The 16,625-nt window shown below is 43.2% G+C and overlaps 1 protein-coding gene across 2 annotated transcripts; it reads right to left on the reverse strand.

Moving 5' to 3' along the window:
- Positions 1-10,461: 10,461 nt before the first annotated feature.
- On the reverse strand, positions 10,462-16,562 carry sfxn2 (sideroflexin 2). Of its 2 annotated transcripts, XM_071393764.1 has the most exons (12): positions 16,230-16,562; positions 13,249-13,552; positions 12,694-12,864; positions 12,464-12,562; positions 12,269-12,344; positions 12,093-12,178; positions 11,924-11,984; positions 11,733-11,799; positions 11,486-11,535; positions 11,232-11,281; positions 11,017-11,064; positions 10,462-10,899 (listed from the first exon to the last, which is right to left on the reverse strand). In XM_071393764.1, the coding sequence occupies exons 2-12, from the start codon at positions 13,401-13,403 to the stop codon at positions 10,800-10,802; spliced, it is 963 nt and encodes a 320-aa protein (XP_071249865.1). In that variant the 5' UTR covers positions 13,404-13,552; positions 16,230-16,562; the 3' UTR covers positions 10,462-10,799. The 2 variants fall into 2 exon arrangements, with proteins under 2 accessions (XP_071249865.1, XP_071249866.1); XM_071393765.1 differs by lacking the exon at positions 11,486-11,535 and having other exon boundaries at positions 16,230-16,367.
- Positions 16,563-16,625: the final 63 nt, after the last annotated feature.

A 16,625-nucleotide genomic window follows, 5' to 3' on the forward strand; every position in this document is an offset into this window, starting at 1 on the left:
GTCACTGACGTGATCTTCCTGTCTGGGTTGGTGCCCCCCCTTGGGTTGTGCCGTGGCGGAGATCTTTGTGGGCTATACTCGGCCTTGTCTCAGGATGGTAAGTTGGTGGTTGAAGATATCCCTCTAGTGGTGTGGGGGCTGTGCTTTGGCAAAGTGGGTGGGGTTATATCCTTCCTGTTTGGCCCTGTCCGGGGGTATCATCAGATGGGGCCACAGTGTCTCCTGACCCCTCCTGTCTCAGCCTCCAGTATTTATGCTGCATTAGTTTGTGTCGGGGGGCTAGGGTCAGTTTGTTATATCTGGAGTACTTGTCCTGTCTTATCCGGTGTCCTGTGTGAATTTAAGTATGCTCTCTCTAATTCTCTTTCTTTCTCTCTCTCGGAGGACCTGAGCCCTAGGACCATGCCTCAGGACGACCTGACATGATGACTCCTTGCTGTCTCCAGTCCACCTGGCCGTGCTGCTGCTCCAGTTTCAACTGTTCTGCCTGCGGCTATGGAACCCTGACCTGTTCACCGGACGTGCTACCTGTCCCAGACCTGCTGTTTTCAACTCTCTAGAGACCGCAGGAGCGGTAGAGATACTCTTAATGATCGGCTATGAAAAGCCAACTGACATTTACTCCTGAGGTGCTGCACCCTCGACAACTACTGTGATTATTATTATTTGACCATGCTGGTCATTTATGAACATTTGAACATCTTGGCCATGTTCTGTTATAACTTTTACTTGGTACTCATCCCGGATCCGGGAGCACCCCCCACAGTAAAAAAGCTGACTAGCATAGCCTAGCATAGCGTCACAAGTAAATACAAGCATCTAAATATCATTAAATCACAAGTCCAAGACACCAGATGAAAGATACAGATCTTGTGAATCCAGCCATCATTTCTGATTTTTAAAATGTTTTACAGGGAAGACACAATATGTAAATCTATTAGCTAACCACGTTAGCAAAAGACACCACTTTTTTTACTCCACCAGTTTTTTACTCCATCAGTAGCTATCACTAATTCGACTAAATAAAGATATATATAGCCACTAACCAAGAAACAACTTCATAAGATGACAGTCTGATAACATATTTATGGTATAGGATATGTTTTTTTAGAAAAATGTGCATTTTTCAGGTATAAATCACAGTTCTACATTGCAGCTGCAATCTGAAATAGCGTTGGAAGCAGCCGGAATAATTACAGAGACCGACGTCAATTACCAAAATACTCATCCTAAAACATTTCTGAAAAATACACAGCCTACAGCAATCGAAAGACACAGATCTTGTGAATCCAGACAATATTTCAGATTTTCTAAGTGTTTTACAGCGAAAACACAATATATCGTTATATTAGCATACCACATGAGCTAACATCACACCAGCATTGAATCAAGGCAAAAGGGGCGATAACGTTATCGCCACCAAAATATATTAATTTTTTCACTAACCTTCTCAGAATTCTTCAGATGACAGTCCTGTAACATCATATTACACAATGCATATAGAGTTTGTTCGAAAATGTGCATATTTAGCATCACAAATCGTGGTTATGCAATGTAATCTGTCAAAACATGGCATGCATTCTGGCCGGCGCCATCTTGGAAAGGCACCTAAGTTTACGATTATTTATCGATTAGATTGACTAAAAAAATACAGGTTGGACAGCTAATGAAAGATGCATTGGTTATTAATGCAACCGCTGATTTAGATTTTTAAAATTTACGTTACTAGACATACATTGTGAGTTACAGCCAGACTAGTGCCGCAAAAAATGGCTGACAACTGCGTTTACATTTTTCCACATAAATACGGAATAAAATCATAAATAACTCTTACTTTTGGACGAGCTTCCATCAGTATCTTGGGCAATGTGTCCTTTGTCCAAAAGAATCGTTGCTTTGTTGTAAAACGACCTCCTCAACTTCGGAACTAGCAGCTAACGATAGCTACACGGCACACACATGCCCAAATCCTCAAACGCAATACTAAGGAAATTCAGAAAAATAGCAATATACTCGCATAAACTGATATAAATCGGTTTCAAATAACTTCGTTATGATGTTTCTAACACCCATATCGAATTAAATCACAGACGGATATATCTTTGATCAATAACGAGAGCTTTTGAGCATGCGATTCTGATGTCCTCCCTTGCGTCCTGGCGAGCGTCGAAAAGAAGGGACATCTCACTCCATTCCCTTTTATAAACTCTGAGAAACACGTAGAGACACCATTCCACTTCTCATTGGTTACTGACATCCAGGGGAAGGCGGGTGCAGTTCATGTCAAGCCATAGGGCACACACAGAGTTTTAAACTGATCCGAGATCAGAGACTATTTTTCAGAGCTTTGCATGTCCTGTCATGAGTTTCGCTGTAGAAAGAGTTCTGGTTCACCCACAGACATAATTCAAACGGTTTTAGAAACTAGAGATTGTTTTCTATCCAATAGTAATAATAATATGCATATTGTACGAGCAAGAATTGAGTACGAGGCAGTTTAATTTGGAAATGTAAAAAAATAAATAATGCTAACAGCTCCCCCTATTGACAAAAGGTGTTATAATCTCCACCCGGCACAGCCAGAAGAGGGCTGGCCACCCCTCATAGCCTGGTTCCTCTCTAGGTTTCATCCTAGGTTTTTGCCTTTCATGGGAGTTTTTCCTAGCCACCGTGCTTCTACACCTGCATTTCTTGCTGTTTGGTGTTTTAGGCAGGGTTTCAGTACAGCACTTTGAGATATCAGCTGATGTACGAAGGCTGATGTACGAAGGCTATATAAATAAATTTGATTTGATTTGTTGGGGGACCCCACAGGGGTGTCGTGCTCAGCCCCCTCCTGTACTCCCTGTTCACCCATGACTGTGTGGCCACGCACGTCTCCAACTCAACCATCAAGTTTGCTGATGACACAACAGTAGTAGGCCTGATTATCAACAATGACGGATCAGCCTACCTGGAGGAGATGAGAGCCATGAGGAGAATCCTACGAAGCAGGTTTGAGGAGTTAGCAAGGTTACTTTGCTTCAACCTGGGATAAGCGGTCATACAAAAGTGTCTCACCTTTTAGCCAGGTACATTTCTATGGCAACAAATCATTCAGAACTAACCTGCTCCGGGGCAGGCTAACTCACTTCCCCTGAATGAAATTACTGAGTTAAGGACCAATGAAATCAGATTCTGTCCTTCTTGCAAAGAATGCATCATCATCCCCTTCATTTGAGGAAGACAACAAATGCAATATTTTATAAATTACAACTTGTTTTTTTTAAATAGCAATGTTAAAATATATCAGTAATGACAGAATGCATTTTAAACATAATGCAATGTAACACTTTATGACTTCATAAATACATCGATAGGAGTGGGTAAAAAGCACCTGTACACACAGGAGGACTTCTGCCTTTTGGAAGGCTGTCATTGTAAATAAGAATTTGTTCTTAACTGACTAAACTGATTAACGATAAGTAATAAAATAATAGCGGCACTTCTAAACGCATATTTCACACCATAGCCTAATGAATTTGCAAGTTAACTTAGCTTTCATTTTGATTTCGGCACAAATTAAATTTCATGACTGAACAGGAACCGGGATTCGTCAGTCCAAGCAATGTTTTTCCACTCAATTGTCCAGTGTTTGTGATCACGTACCCACTGGAGCCGCTTCTTCTTGTTTTTAGCTGATAGGCGTGGAACTCTGCTGCAATAGCCTATCCGTGACACGGATCGACGAGTTGTGCGTTCCGAGATGCCGTTCTACACACCACTGTTGTACTGTAGCGTTATTTGTCTGTTTATGGCCAGCATGTTGGTTTGCATAATTCTTGCCATTCTCCTTCAACCCCTCTCATCAACGAGCTGTTTCGTCCACAGGACTGCCGCTGTCTATATGTTTTTTGTTTGACGCACCATTCACGGGAAACCCTACACCCTGTTGTGCATTAAAAAAGCCCAGGTAAGCGGCTGTTTATAAGATACTGGAGATACCATGCTCAAAGTCGCTTAGGTCACTCTTTTTGCCCATTCTAACATTCAATCGAATAGTAACTGAATCCTTCGATGCCTGTCTGCCTGTTTTATATAGCAAGCCATGTGACTCACTGTCTGTAGGAGCGCTCTATTTTCATAAACTGGGTGCTGTACCTAATAAACTGGCCAGTGAATGTATGTGTGTAAATTATACTATCAATTGGTGAGAGCCTCAAATACCACATTCATTTATACATATCCACTGTAATCACGGTAAATGTAGTTCCTGTTTTTGTCATGTCTTTGGTCACATTCAAGTGGGTCAAACAAAAACACCATAATGCGCTGCATCGATGACGTCGCCCCCACAGTGACTGTATTGTCACAAGCCGGCTCATAGCCTGTGACAAAAATGAGGGGACACGAACAACAGGTATAGGCCAATTTAAAAAGGTTCTTTATTCTACAAACTATTAACTTAAACTAAGAAAAAGGAATGAGGTGTGGAAGTATCATAATGTAAGGTGTATGTAAAGTGCATGGATGCGTGAATATGTGTGTGTGAACATGACTGAGTGAAAACTATGCAAAACTACAAAGGAACAAACAAATCATGAGCATACCTGGAGGAGCAGAGCGAGAGAGAGAGAGAAGTGATTAGTGACAGTTTAAATACTTAGAGCCCAGGTGACTCCAATCACTAACGACCCTCCTCTGCCTGCAGGAGGAACCGCCCCTGCAAGGCAGAGGAGGAGCCGTGACACCCCCCTCCTTAAAATGAGGGTCCCACCCTCAACCCAACTTCCTCCAACATAATCAAAATAATTCAAATTTCCCCAAAAACAAATAAACACCAATCCCGGCTCCTAGCAGTATCCCCGTGTCCCCCAGCTGACTGTCCGCCCCTCAAACTCAGCAGCCCTGGTACCTGGGGAGCAATTTAAGAGGAAAGAGGCACAGACAGCCCGTAGGGGTCAGCAGAGAAAAGATACAAGCTAGGTTAAAGGAGCACGGGACAGAGCATCAGCAATGATATTATCCTTACCACTAATGTGCCTAATATCAAGGTTGAATGGTTGCAAGAACAAAGCCCAACGCATCAGGCGCTGGTTGGGGTTTTGCAGGGACCTCAGAAAAACAAGTGGGTTGTGGTCAGTGAACACAGTTAAAGGGGTCAAACCAGAACCAACATAGACCTCGAAGTGCTGTAAAGCCCAAATGAGACCAAAAGCCTCCTTCTCAATTACAGAATAGTTTTTCTGATACTTATTAAATTTCCAGAAGAAGAAACTGACTGCACACTCATCATTCTCCTGGAGAAGCACAGCCCCCAGCACCGATTTGACTGGTGTCTACCTGCAATTTGAAAGGTTTCCCAAAATTTGGTGCTGCCAACACAGGTGCCAAACACAAAAGAGCCTTAACTGCATCAAATGCCTCTTGACACTGGGTGGACCAGAAATTCAGCCTTGGCCTTCAACAGGTTGGTCAGTGGGGACACTACTACCGAAAAGTTTACACAGAAAGCACGGTAGTACCCCGCCATTCCCAGGAAGCGCATCAGTTCTTTCTTTGTGGAGGGCTGTGGGAACTGCTTCACAGCCTGAACCTTGGCTTCCACGGGACAGACAAATCCCTGACCAACAACCTTGCCTAGGTATGTGACTGTGGCTTTGGCAAACTCACATTTTGAGTTTATTGTTAACTTTTCTATAATCAGTGCAAGGTCTGAAAGTGGAATCAGACTCTTTGACTAAAAGACAGGGTGAAGCCCAATTTGAACAACATGGCTCCGCAATACCATTGTCCAACATATACTGCACCTCGGTTTCTAGTTTCAATCTCTTCTCCTCAGATACACGATAAAATCTCTGTTTGATAGGCTTAGCATCTCCGATGTCTATATCATGCTCAATTAAGTGGGTTTGTGATAGAGTGTCTTGTAAGACCTGGTTTGGCTTACTTGTGCGCTGACACGTATGACAAGTTTTAATAAACTGAGCTACATCCCGCTTTAAACGTGGCCAGAAAAAAATAACGAAGTATGCGATCATAAGTTTTACGAACACCCATATGACCTGCCACATCACCATGTGAAGTTTGCAACACTTTATTTCGCAAAGTAGTAGGTACAACTATTTGAAAGACTGGTTCTCCTAGACCCTGATCATAGTGTGGAACCCATTTCCTGACCAACAGCCCATCAAGAAGAAAATAACACTGAGCACTATTCCTCACCACTGAATCAGGAACCACTTTATCAAACAGATCAGCTAACAGTCTCTTTAATTTTTTTATCAACAATCTCAATCTGATAATGTTCAGCAATTTCAATTAACTGCTCCTTAGTACACAACTCTAAGGCTACCTCTGAAGGAGCTTGAACAAAACGGAAGACATTTTCCTCAACCAATACAACTATTACAAATGCTCAAAAAAAACACAACTCACCTGCTGTCAGTCTGGGTTCAAGGACAGGAGCCACACCCCACTATCCTCCAAAAACAACTAACTAACTGGCCCTGGTCTTCGTGCAGTCACATGTGGTGTGGTTTTATGCACACAAAACCAGTGGAGTGGAAAAGACAACCAGAAACTGGCGGCCCTCCCATAACCACGGAGGTGCTCCCGAGCCGATGTAGGGGAAAAGGGATGCTCTACCCACGTTCACTGCCACCTAAAACAAAAACACCACAAGCCTCCTATTGACACTCGCTGATAAGCCTGAACAGGAGAGGACTCCCACCTGAACAAAACCTAGAAAAACACAGAGTGAATTGCTTAGCTACCAAGCTAACTGAAGGGATTAGTGACAGTTTAAATACTTAGAGCCCAGGTGACTCCAATCACTAACGACCCTCCTCTGCCTGCAGGAGGAACCGCCCCTGCAAGGCAGAGGAGGAGCCGTGACAGTATGTACATATTCCAACCAGAAGTCATGGATAACAAGCAACATCCGCACTGAGCTAAAGGGTAGAGCTGCTGCTTTCAAGGAGCGGGACTTTAACCCGGAAGCTTATAAGAAATCCCGCTATACCCTCCGACGAACCATCAAACAGGCAAAGCGCCAATACTAAGATCGAATCGTACTTCACCGGCTCCGATGCTCGTTGGATGTGGCAGGGCTTGCAAACTATTACAGACTACAAAGGGAAGCACAGCCGAGCGCTGCCCAGTGACAAGAGCCTACCAGACAAGCTGTATTATTTCTATGCTCACTTCGAGTACAGTAACACTGAAACATGCATGAGAGCATCAGCTGTTCTGGACAACTGTGTGATCACGCTCTCCACAGCCGATGTGAGTAAGACCTTTAAACAGGTCAACATTCACAAGGCCACAGGGCCAGACGGATTACCAGGATGTGTACTCCGAGCATGCGCTGACCAACTGGCAAGTGTCTTCACTGACAATTTCAACCTCTCCCTTTCTGAGTCTGTAATACCAACATGTTTCAAGCAGACCACCATAGTCCCTGTGCCCAAGAACACTAAGGTAACCTGCCTAAATGACTACCGACCCGTAACACTCACGTCTGTAGCCATAAAGTGCTTTGAAAGGTCGGTCATGGCTCACATCAACACCATTATCCCAGAAACCGTAGACCCACTCCAATTTGCATACAGCCCCAACAGATCCACAGATGATGCAATCTCTATTGCAATCCACACTGCCCTTTCACACCTTGACAAAAGGAACACCTATGTGAGAATGCTATTCATTGACTACAGCTCAGCGTTCAACACCATAGTGCCCTCAAAGCTCATCACTAAGCTTAGGACCCTGGGACTAAACACCTCTATCTGCAACTGGATCCTGGACTTCCTGACGGGCCGCCCCCAGGTGGTAAGGGTAGGTAACAACACATCCGCCACGATGATCCTCAATGCGGGGGCCCCTCAGGGATAAGTGCTCAGTCCCCTCCTGTACTCCCTGTTCACTCATGATTGCATGGACAGGCATGACTCCAACACCATCATTAAGTTTGCCAATGAGGCAGCAGTGGTAGGCCTGATCACCAACAACAACGAGACAGCATATAGGGAGGTCAGAGACCTGGTCGTGTGGTGCCAGGACAACAGCCTCTCCCTCAACGTGATCAAAACTAAGACTGAACAGATTTGGCATGGGTCCTCAGATCCTCAAAAGGCTCTACAACTGCACCATTGAGAGCATCCTGACTGGTTGCATCACTGCCTGGTATGACAACTGCTTGGCCTCCTACCGCAAGGCACTACAGAGGGTAGTGTGTACGGCCTAGTACATCACTGGGGCCAAGCTTCCTGCCATCAAAGACCTCTATACCTGACGGTGTCAGAGGAAGGCCCTAAAAATTGTCAAAGACTACAGTCAACCTCGTCATAGACTTTTCTCTCTGTTACCGCACGGCAAACGGTACCGGAGTGCCAAGTCTAGGTCCAAGAGGCTTCTAAACAGCTTCTACCCCCAAGCCATAAGACCACAGCTTCTACCCTAATTATTTGTTCCTTTTATTTATTATTTTTCTTTAGGTATTTTTCTTAAAACTGCATTGTTGGTTAAGGGCTTGTAATTAAGCATTTCACTGTAAAGTCTACACCTGTTGTAGATTTCACCTGCTGTATAAATCTGAAACATCCGGTTGGAATTTCCACTCCCCACCAAATATGATGAGGATAGTAAACCCAGTGGCCGACAGTGGGAGTATGGAGCTGAGCCGACATTCTGTTATTCTAATTGAAGAAAAACCCGATCTCAATACAGTTCTGTTCCAAAAACTAAAATATGTTACGAACAGAGTGCGCTAAGTTTTGTAGATGTGACCCTTTGCCAATGTTTCTCAAAATTACGTCGTTTACAAGGAGTGCAAGGGCAAATTGAGTTAATGCCCACGAGCATTTCAGACCTACCGAAAATATGCAAATACATGTTAGAACGCGCCAATAGGATCTCGCTAGCTTATGCTTGTTCTGCCCACCATGTTTAATTTGCTCCCATTGAAAACTGGGTTAGTTATAAATATATTTGCTGCTGTGTAGCCGATCTGTCCATAAGGAAACATTGCCCCCTGGTGGTTCTTTTGTATCACCACAACATACCTCAGTACAGTGTCGTGACTGCAGTACAGAGAAGGTGGAACTAGACTCCTGTCACAGCACGCAACAAGGCAGCTTAGTCAATGAGAATCAATTCTACTTGTCAATAACAATCGGTTGTCATTATTGACTTTTTCACAACTCAATTGCGTCACTTCTGAGCATGTGAACACAAACCTTCTAGAACACTAAAAACTGTGGAACCATAGACTCAGAACACTTATGACTAGAGCCGAGGGCAAAACCTAAGAACATTCTATAGAACACCTGCATGACGGCTTAAGTAATGATCTATTCCTGATATGGCATTACATTGTTTGAGTAATACACTACTCTTTATTTGCGCCCAACACTGAGATGTGTACACACAGTTGGTCATATTTGAATCCAAGGTCAAGAGTCACTAACACAGGCTGCTTCTCAAATGGCACCCTATTTCGCTATATAGTGCTCTAATTCGGGTCAATAATAGTGGACTATATAGGAAATAGGAAGTCATTGTCCTTCCAGCCAGTTATGGAATGTGTGATTGGAGATATTCAGACAGTACAACCTGTACATGATGAATAGCATCACTTGAATTATACACTGTAGCACATTAACATTGAGATAGTAGCTAGGTTTCCATTCAATTGGCGACAGATTTTCAAGCGAATATTCTAAAAACTGCATTAAAAAAAGCTTATTTCCCACTAGAGATATGTTTTCATCAAATTGACTTGTTGCGGATAAAAGGCTGTGCATGATGACATAGTGCATATAAAATAACTTTTGCAGTTAAATTCCAATGGACTGAATAAAAAATAAAAGTTAAATGGGTTTCCATTGCATTTTCAACTATACTGTTTTTGTCAACAAAAAAATAGTTGAGTATTTCTGTCTGTAATAAAGCACTTTTGTGGGGAAAAACTAATTCTGATTGTCTGTGCTTGGCTCCCCTGTGGATGGGCCTGGCTCACAAGTGGGTGGTCCTATGCCCTCCCAGGTCCACCCGTGGCTGCGCCCCTGCCCAGTCATGTGAAATCCATAGATTAGGGCCTAATTTATATATTTAAATTGACTGATTTCCTCATATGAACTGTAACTCAGTAAAATCATTGAAATTGTTGCATGTTGCATTTATATTTTGGTTCAGTATATTTATATTTGTCAAACGGCAGCCAAGCATCGATCATGGCACCAGAATAAGATCCTCGATATTTAGTGGAAAGGTGCATCAAGCTCCTCACCGTGCACTTTCATCAGTTACTCACAACTTATTTCCTCTGTAACCTAATAAACTGTATGCTTTTCTGAGTCATAGTGGGAGGACCACACAACATATCAAGTTTACTTCAATATGATGGTTATTATCAATATTTATACATAAGTGTTTCCACCACCATTTCTCACAGAATTAATTTTACAGGCACAAAAAAGATCCCACCTTGTCAAGTGTATTTTGTTTTGTCAACATTTCGAAAGTTTACAGACAAATTTGCTGTTTCCATCAGGCCTCATGACATTTTTTTTATCCAACATGTACTTTACTCGCATTAAAAGGTGGTTAGTGGTACAAAAAGAGAATTCAAACACACATTTGAACTCTTTAAGAACATCTCTCCTAGAATAACAAAGATGCTTTGAAAATAAAGACAAAGACAAACAAGGTGAAAGCTATTTATCCTATGAACCGAAGATGCTGATTGGCTCATTTATAAAAACATTCAGATGCTCTCCCTGATTGGACAGTGATTAAGAAGGCAGGTGTGCGTGTGTTCATAGGCCCTTGTTGAAGTAGACGTACTGTACACTGTCCCCATAACGACACAAGATGGACTCCCTTAGCTCTGGCTCCAGCTTAGACACAGCCATGGAGCTGAAAGAAAGGGAGAGGAAGAGTGAGACCTAAACCAAGGGAGAGCCTAATACTAAAACAGCTACTAACATCATGAAGGCGCAAAACTGAATGCTGCCCAGTCGACAGGCTACTTACCATTGCTGAGGGAACAGGGAGCAGGCTGCAGGGACCATGAAGACCAGGCTGCAAAACAGACATAGTTAGGTGACTGTGCCTACTGAGACATGTACATTGCATCCCAAAGGGTACCCTATTCCCTACATAGTACACTACTTTTGACCAGGCCCTCCCAAAAAACCCTGAACCAAACAAATCTTCCTGGTGCAACCTCCTAAAACAGTCCTACTTACAACGCTCCCACCATCATGACTTGTAAAGGTCCGTGGAAGAAGGTGATCCTCTGTTAACCGAAAGACAGAGCTTGTTAGCAATAAACTGCAATGCAACAGAATCTACACTGTCAGCATGTTTAGTCAAGAACAACGTAACTGTGGATATTTAGTCAATAGCACTGTAACTAGGAATGCTTATTCAATAACTTTGTAGCTAGCTAGCCTATGCATGTCTAGTAGCAGTATTTGGTGTATTTCAATAAAAGGCCCACCTGCATAAACTTGAATTTCTCAAGTCTCTGCATGATGACGGGGAGAATGACTAGGAGAAGAGAGGGGGAAAGGGAGAAAAAAAGTGATAAAGTAGAGGGTGGCAGGTGGAAACAAGAGGAGAGGAATAAGTAATTGAAGGGAGCAACAGGGTCACACTCCAACACAGCTCCACTTTCCATTGTCTATGGAGCTAGGACTGAGCTCAAACTCTATAGCTCCCCTCCTCCTTAAACCTTTGAAACGTACTCATGCCCGGTGCTGCCATGGTAATCCGGGAAATGACCACCTGGGTGATGCCCTTCACAGCTGCTTTCTGGAAAGAAAGAAAATGTGGGAACGGCGGAGTAGGTACAACGTAATTTTTCTGCTCGTGTAACAGTCAGAAATAGGATATTTAGTAGAATATTTAATTATCCAGACATTCCCAGTGCTGCTACCTTGGAATGGCCAAGTTTGTTTCCATTCTCATCTGTTACAGCTATGCCATTCAGGAGCTCCCTGAGAAAAGAGAAGGTCAACAACTCAATGTTGTCTTCATGGGGGATGCCAATACACTATCAGAATAGATGCTAATACTCAAGTGACTTCAATTGAGTATGTACTCACTGTTGCCTCATCATTGGGATATTGACACAGTTAGCGGACGCCACAGCTGCAAACGGAACCCAGCGCGCCACCAGCGGAGGGGCTCTCTACAGAGGAGGGCGGAGACAAGACGGTAAGGGGAAGTTGAACATGTAATCAATCAAACCAGTCTGTGTGTTGTGTTCTTTGAACTGTACCTTTGTGTAGAAGTTGAGTCCCACAGCAGTGGCTAGAGCAGTGCTAGTTGCTGTTAAATAGGCTACTCCGATTTGACTGAAGAGGTAGAGAAAATAGATTGAGTTTAAGACATTTAAATAGCTCTTAATATTCTCCCTGTACATTGCAATACATTCACCACAGCAGTGTGTGGGTGTGTGTGGTCTGCAGGGTACTTGGGTGTGATGGGGGAAGCAGCATTTCTGTTGGTGTAGTTGACCAGAGCATTAAACGACTGATTCACCCACTGCCAGAACACTACAGCAGGGACTGTCCTAGAGAGAAAGAGAACGAGAAAATGATGGAAAGAGGAATATAAATGTAGGATTAGAAGTCATCGCTCCAAACTCACCTATGGTTGGCTAACCTAAAGATCTGTTGTTGTCAAATCTGTGTGTGTGTGTACCTGTAAAACTGTAGCATACCACCCGTTATGGCCATCCCTCCGGGCACCTGGAAGGACATTCGACCAATCAGGTTCATGCGATCGCCAGTGTCAGGGTGAAAGGCAGAGTCATAGAGCTTCTTGGCGTAGTGCAGCTGTTCCTCTGTGGTGCCGGGGGGAACGGACCCCGCTCTAGAACAGGAGAACCACACAGAACCCAAATTCTCATCACAGGGAACAAAAACTGTAGACATACTGGAATTACAACTTCAGTGGCATAATAATAATATAATTTGGTGGGTGCTTAATTATATTTGTCCTATTAGACACATGTACAAGTGTGTATTTGAAATAGTTTTTTTTAGCATATCCCAACTCCACCTGAGACACCAGCAGAGAGTTTTGGTCAGAGCCAGGGTCCAGCATTTTACCAGCGTCCCTGGAGCAAATAGGGTTAAGTGCCTTGCTCAAGGGCACAAACAACAGATGTTTCTACTTGTCGGCTCTGGGATTCGAACCAGTAACCTTTGGGTTACTGGTCAAATGCTCTAACCTCGTGGTGTCTGTGTGCGTTACCTGCAGCTATCCACCAGCGCTTTAGCCTCATCCAGTCGTGAGTCCGGCAGTAGTGCTGTCCTCCAGTCTGTGATGTTGGCAAAGTGCTTCAATCTTCCCATAAACTTGGACTGATCCCACCGTGGCACGTCAATGTCAAACCCACTCACTGCCATCGCGACCCTCCACCTCACAACCTAGGTCTAAAGTCACAAATATGGTCTCCAAACCACCTCGCCCGTCCCAAACCGAGTCGAGCCTGCAGTCAATGTTTGGCTTCTTGGTCCTGTACCAACCTGGTCCACTCAGCCCTTCCAGTCTGCCTCTATAAAGACAGAAACACATGAGTCTTTCTGTTTTCAGTTGTTAGAATAGCCTTGACTTTAGTGTAAGCTTAAAAAAGTGTAGGACTAATCTAGGGACCACATACAGTATATTATTACAGTATCATATAACTTGCATCCTCAGTATCCTTTGTAAAAAATAAAATCTATCCTCCCAGGGTTCTCTGGGTAAACTACTTTCTAACCAATCAGACCTGCTCAGAGCAGAGAGCTATAACTGTTGAACCCAGCCTTGGGGCAGCCCTCCCTGTGGTTCCTGCGGTGTCTGTGTGTCTCTCTCTCACTCAGCAAACAACTAACCAGAGTTTATTCTCTCACAGGAGACTGAGTAACAGAATCAGTTTAATTGATAAACCACCCTTCCAAAGTTCCCTCAAAGTTCATCTGGGGTCACAGTGTGGCATTGTCTGCATCAGAGCATTTCCTTCCTACCCATTTCAAACAGCCAGAGAGAGTGCGTAGCATCTGCAGCAGCAAAAAAACAGTATGTTAACCAGGGTTAATCTCAATAGTCTAAGTGGGCTCCTCTACTTGTCTCCTTTCTTTCATCTGTATTGATGTAAAAAAAAAAAAAAAATGGATAAGTTCAAACAGATCTCCATATTAAAGTATAACCTCTAAGGTTTTTAGATCAGAGCAGTGCATGCAAAAAGACTAGGCGAGGAGGGAAAGGAGGCCATTCTAGAGAGTATTGAAATGCGCCCAGGACAGCCAGGCTAGAAGCAGGCTGGATCCAGAGCTGGTCAGAGCTGTTTGTTTGAACAGCAGGGTCATGCACACTCTCTGCTGTAGCTGCACAAGGAGCAGGAATGAACCCAGACCAAGCCCAGCATCTCAGTACAGCGACATATCACTATATCACTGACCAAGTCAATGGATGAATAAACATGAATTAATGAACAAACGTTTTGTATGAATGGTGTGAAGAAAAATAGAGAGTAAGGGCCGAGGGAGAGAGAGGACTGGGAGGAAGATGTGAATTAATAACAAGGGGGTCAGAGTTGAAGAGAAGCCTGAAAGCGTGTGATGTGATGAGGTTGAGAATAAAGTAAGGATATTATCAACCACAGGTATATATTTCCCCCAGGGCGGGCTAGTTAGACTGGACTTCAATCATCAACGGCTGCATCTCAATACTCTAGTGGCCCCTCTCCTCTCCTTCATCTGCAATGATCTGAAAACACAGGGTGTGAAACCTTTGCTTGACGACTCAAACTGAATTCTTACGCTGCTATATGATCGCAGAAAATAAATGTTTGTGGGTGTGGCTGGACAGTTGGCCCCCAAGTGTCCGGTCTGGAGGGTGAAGTCACAAGCTCTACTGGTTGGCTAATGCGTAGCAACATAGCGGTCCAAAAGCCCTGATCTGCCCTATGTAATTTACGATTGTCACATTTCACAACTTTTTGGGGCTCTAAAATCTGTTTAATATGATCATGTTCGATCCCCACTGTGAATTCTTGGAAATGTATCTACAAATTGAGATATTTCATTAAATAGTGATCAATTCTGACTACTACATTTGTTGTCACACAGGACCACGTGCTGACAGACCAACCATGGGCCGCAGTCTAGAGGCTCTGGTTGACTCTCAGGCAGGATGAAAACAACTATGTCGACCATAATCCTTTGCTGGTGCCATTCAGCCAGAGATACTTTTGAGTAGATGGGAAACTCCATTAGAATCTTATTAACCCCCACGCCTTGTTAATGTGCCCCGCGGTGCATTCTGGGATAAGGAGCGCGCTCCTTCAATGAGTGAATTGAGCTCTAGGTCAAAAAAGAACCATTAGCATGCATTTCGTTAACAAGAAGTACAACATTACAAATCTTTTCCGAGATAGTTAAATTGTTCTAGTAATATCGTATAGCTTTGGAATCGTGACATGACTTAGGCTGGTTTCTCTACTCAAATGCCGCATTCAGAACAACTCGAAAATCTTTTTTCGAGTTCCCAGATGTCTTGAACGTCCGTAAGTCAGAGATTTTTGAACGCGGCATGCTTCAATTTCAAATACTTCCGGCTTCATGCACCATCAGGAGATGTTTTTAGGATTACGTGGATGACGTAAACGCTAACACTAGCTACTGGTTTTAAGGTCTATGGGAGCAATGTGGATGGGTTGACATGCAAGCGAAACCTGTTCTTCAGAACCGGTGCAAATAAAGGAAAGGAAATGAGGAGAAGAAGCAAAGATAAATTAGATTCTCCGAGTCTGTGTAGTTAACCATGAGAGAACTAATAACCTAAAAAGGCTTTAGTAAAGACATGTCGATGTGCAATTAACTGCAGCAGTAAACAAGTAACTTTAGCTAGCTAGATTCAAAGCAATTGTGCAAGACTGTCGAGAAACTAGATTAATTGTTGACATCCATCCTGTGCCTCTGCAAGTCTAGAACAGCTGCACTCATCATTATGCATTGGCCCATCATATTGACATGCCTAGTTAAATAAAATAAAAAAATAAAAAATTGTGTGACATTCTTGAAATCACCGTAAAGCTATCATTCAGAATGATGCAACTTGCCTGACATGTTACCCGCATTTTGCGAAGCATGCTAGCAGCTTTGTCCAGAAATGAGAGAAGAGATAGCTGGCAACAAAAACACTAACTGTATCAATATCTGCAACAAAGTAGCTGAAGAAACATACGTTACCTTTCAGCGCTGGACTGCAAGATAATACAATGTAACTTGCTCAATGTTTCAAGTCAAGATCTCAGCAGTTGGTGTAGTAGGGGAGGGTGCACGTGGCACCGCTTCCTCCAATCACAGCCTGGGGCAGCTCCCTTTCCGAACGTCGGTCTCCAGAAATAAATATATATTTTTTTAAATTAATACTCATATGGACTTTCAGTCATCTCATCTTTTAACTCTGCGTGCAGTAGATCTTTACCTTTGTAATTCTAAAGCAAAGGCAAAATACATAATTATGGCTAAAGCGACCTCACAATGATAAATAAAAAATATAGATAAATACAAAGTGTTGGTATTTATGCTTCCGCTAGTACATAGTGTATTTCTGAAGTGAGGAATGTTTTGTTCACAGAGATT

The sequence above is a fragment of the Salvelinus alpinus genome, chromosome 3 (genome assembly GCF_045679555.1).
Source record: "Salvelinus alpinus chromosome 3, SLU_Salpinus.1, whole genome shotgun sequence".
Lineage (NCBI taxonomy): Eukaryota > Metazoa > Chordata > Actinopteri > Salmoniformes > Salmonidae > Salvelinus > Salvelinus alpinus.

Excerpts from the sequence above, each read along its gene's own strand:
- sfxn2 (XM_071393764.1), bottom strand. The coding sequence starts at position 13,403 with ATGGCAGTGAGTGGGTTTGACATTGACGTGCCACGGTGGGATCAGTCC. Across the intron at positions 12,563-12,693 it reads GGTATGCTACAGTTTTACAG|GACAGTCCCTGCTGTAGTGT; the intron begins GTACACACACAC and ends CTTTCTCTCTAG. Across the intron at positions 12,345-12,463 it reads GCTTCCCCCATCACACCCAA|TCAAATCGGAGTAGCCTATT; the intron begins GTACCCTGCAGA and ends CTACCTCTTCAG.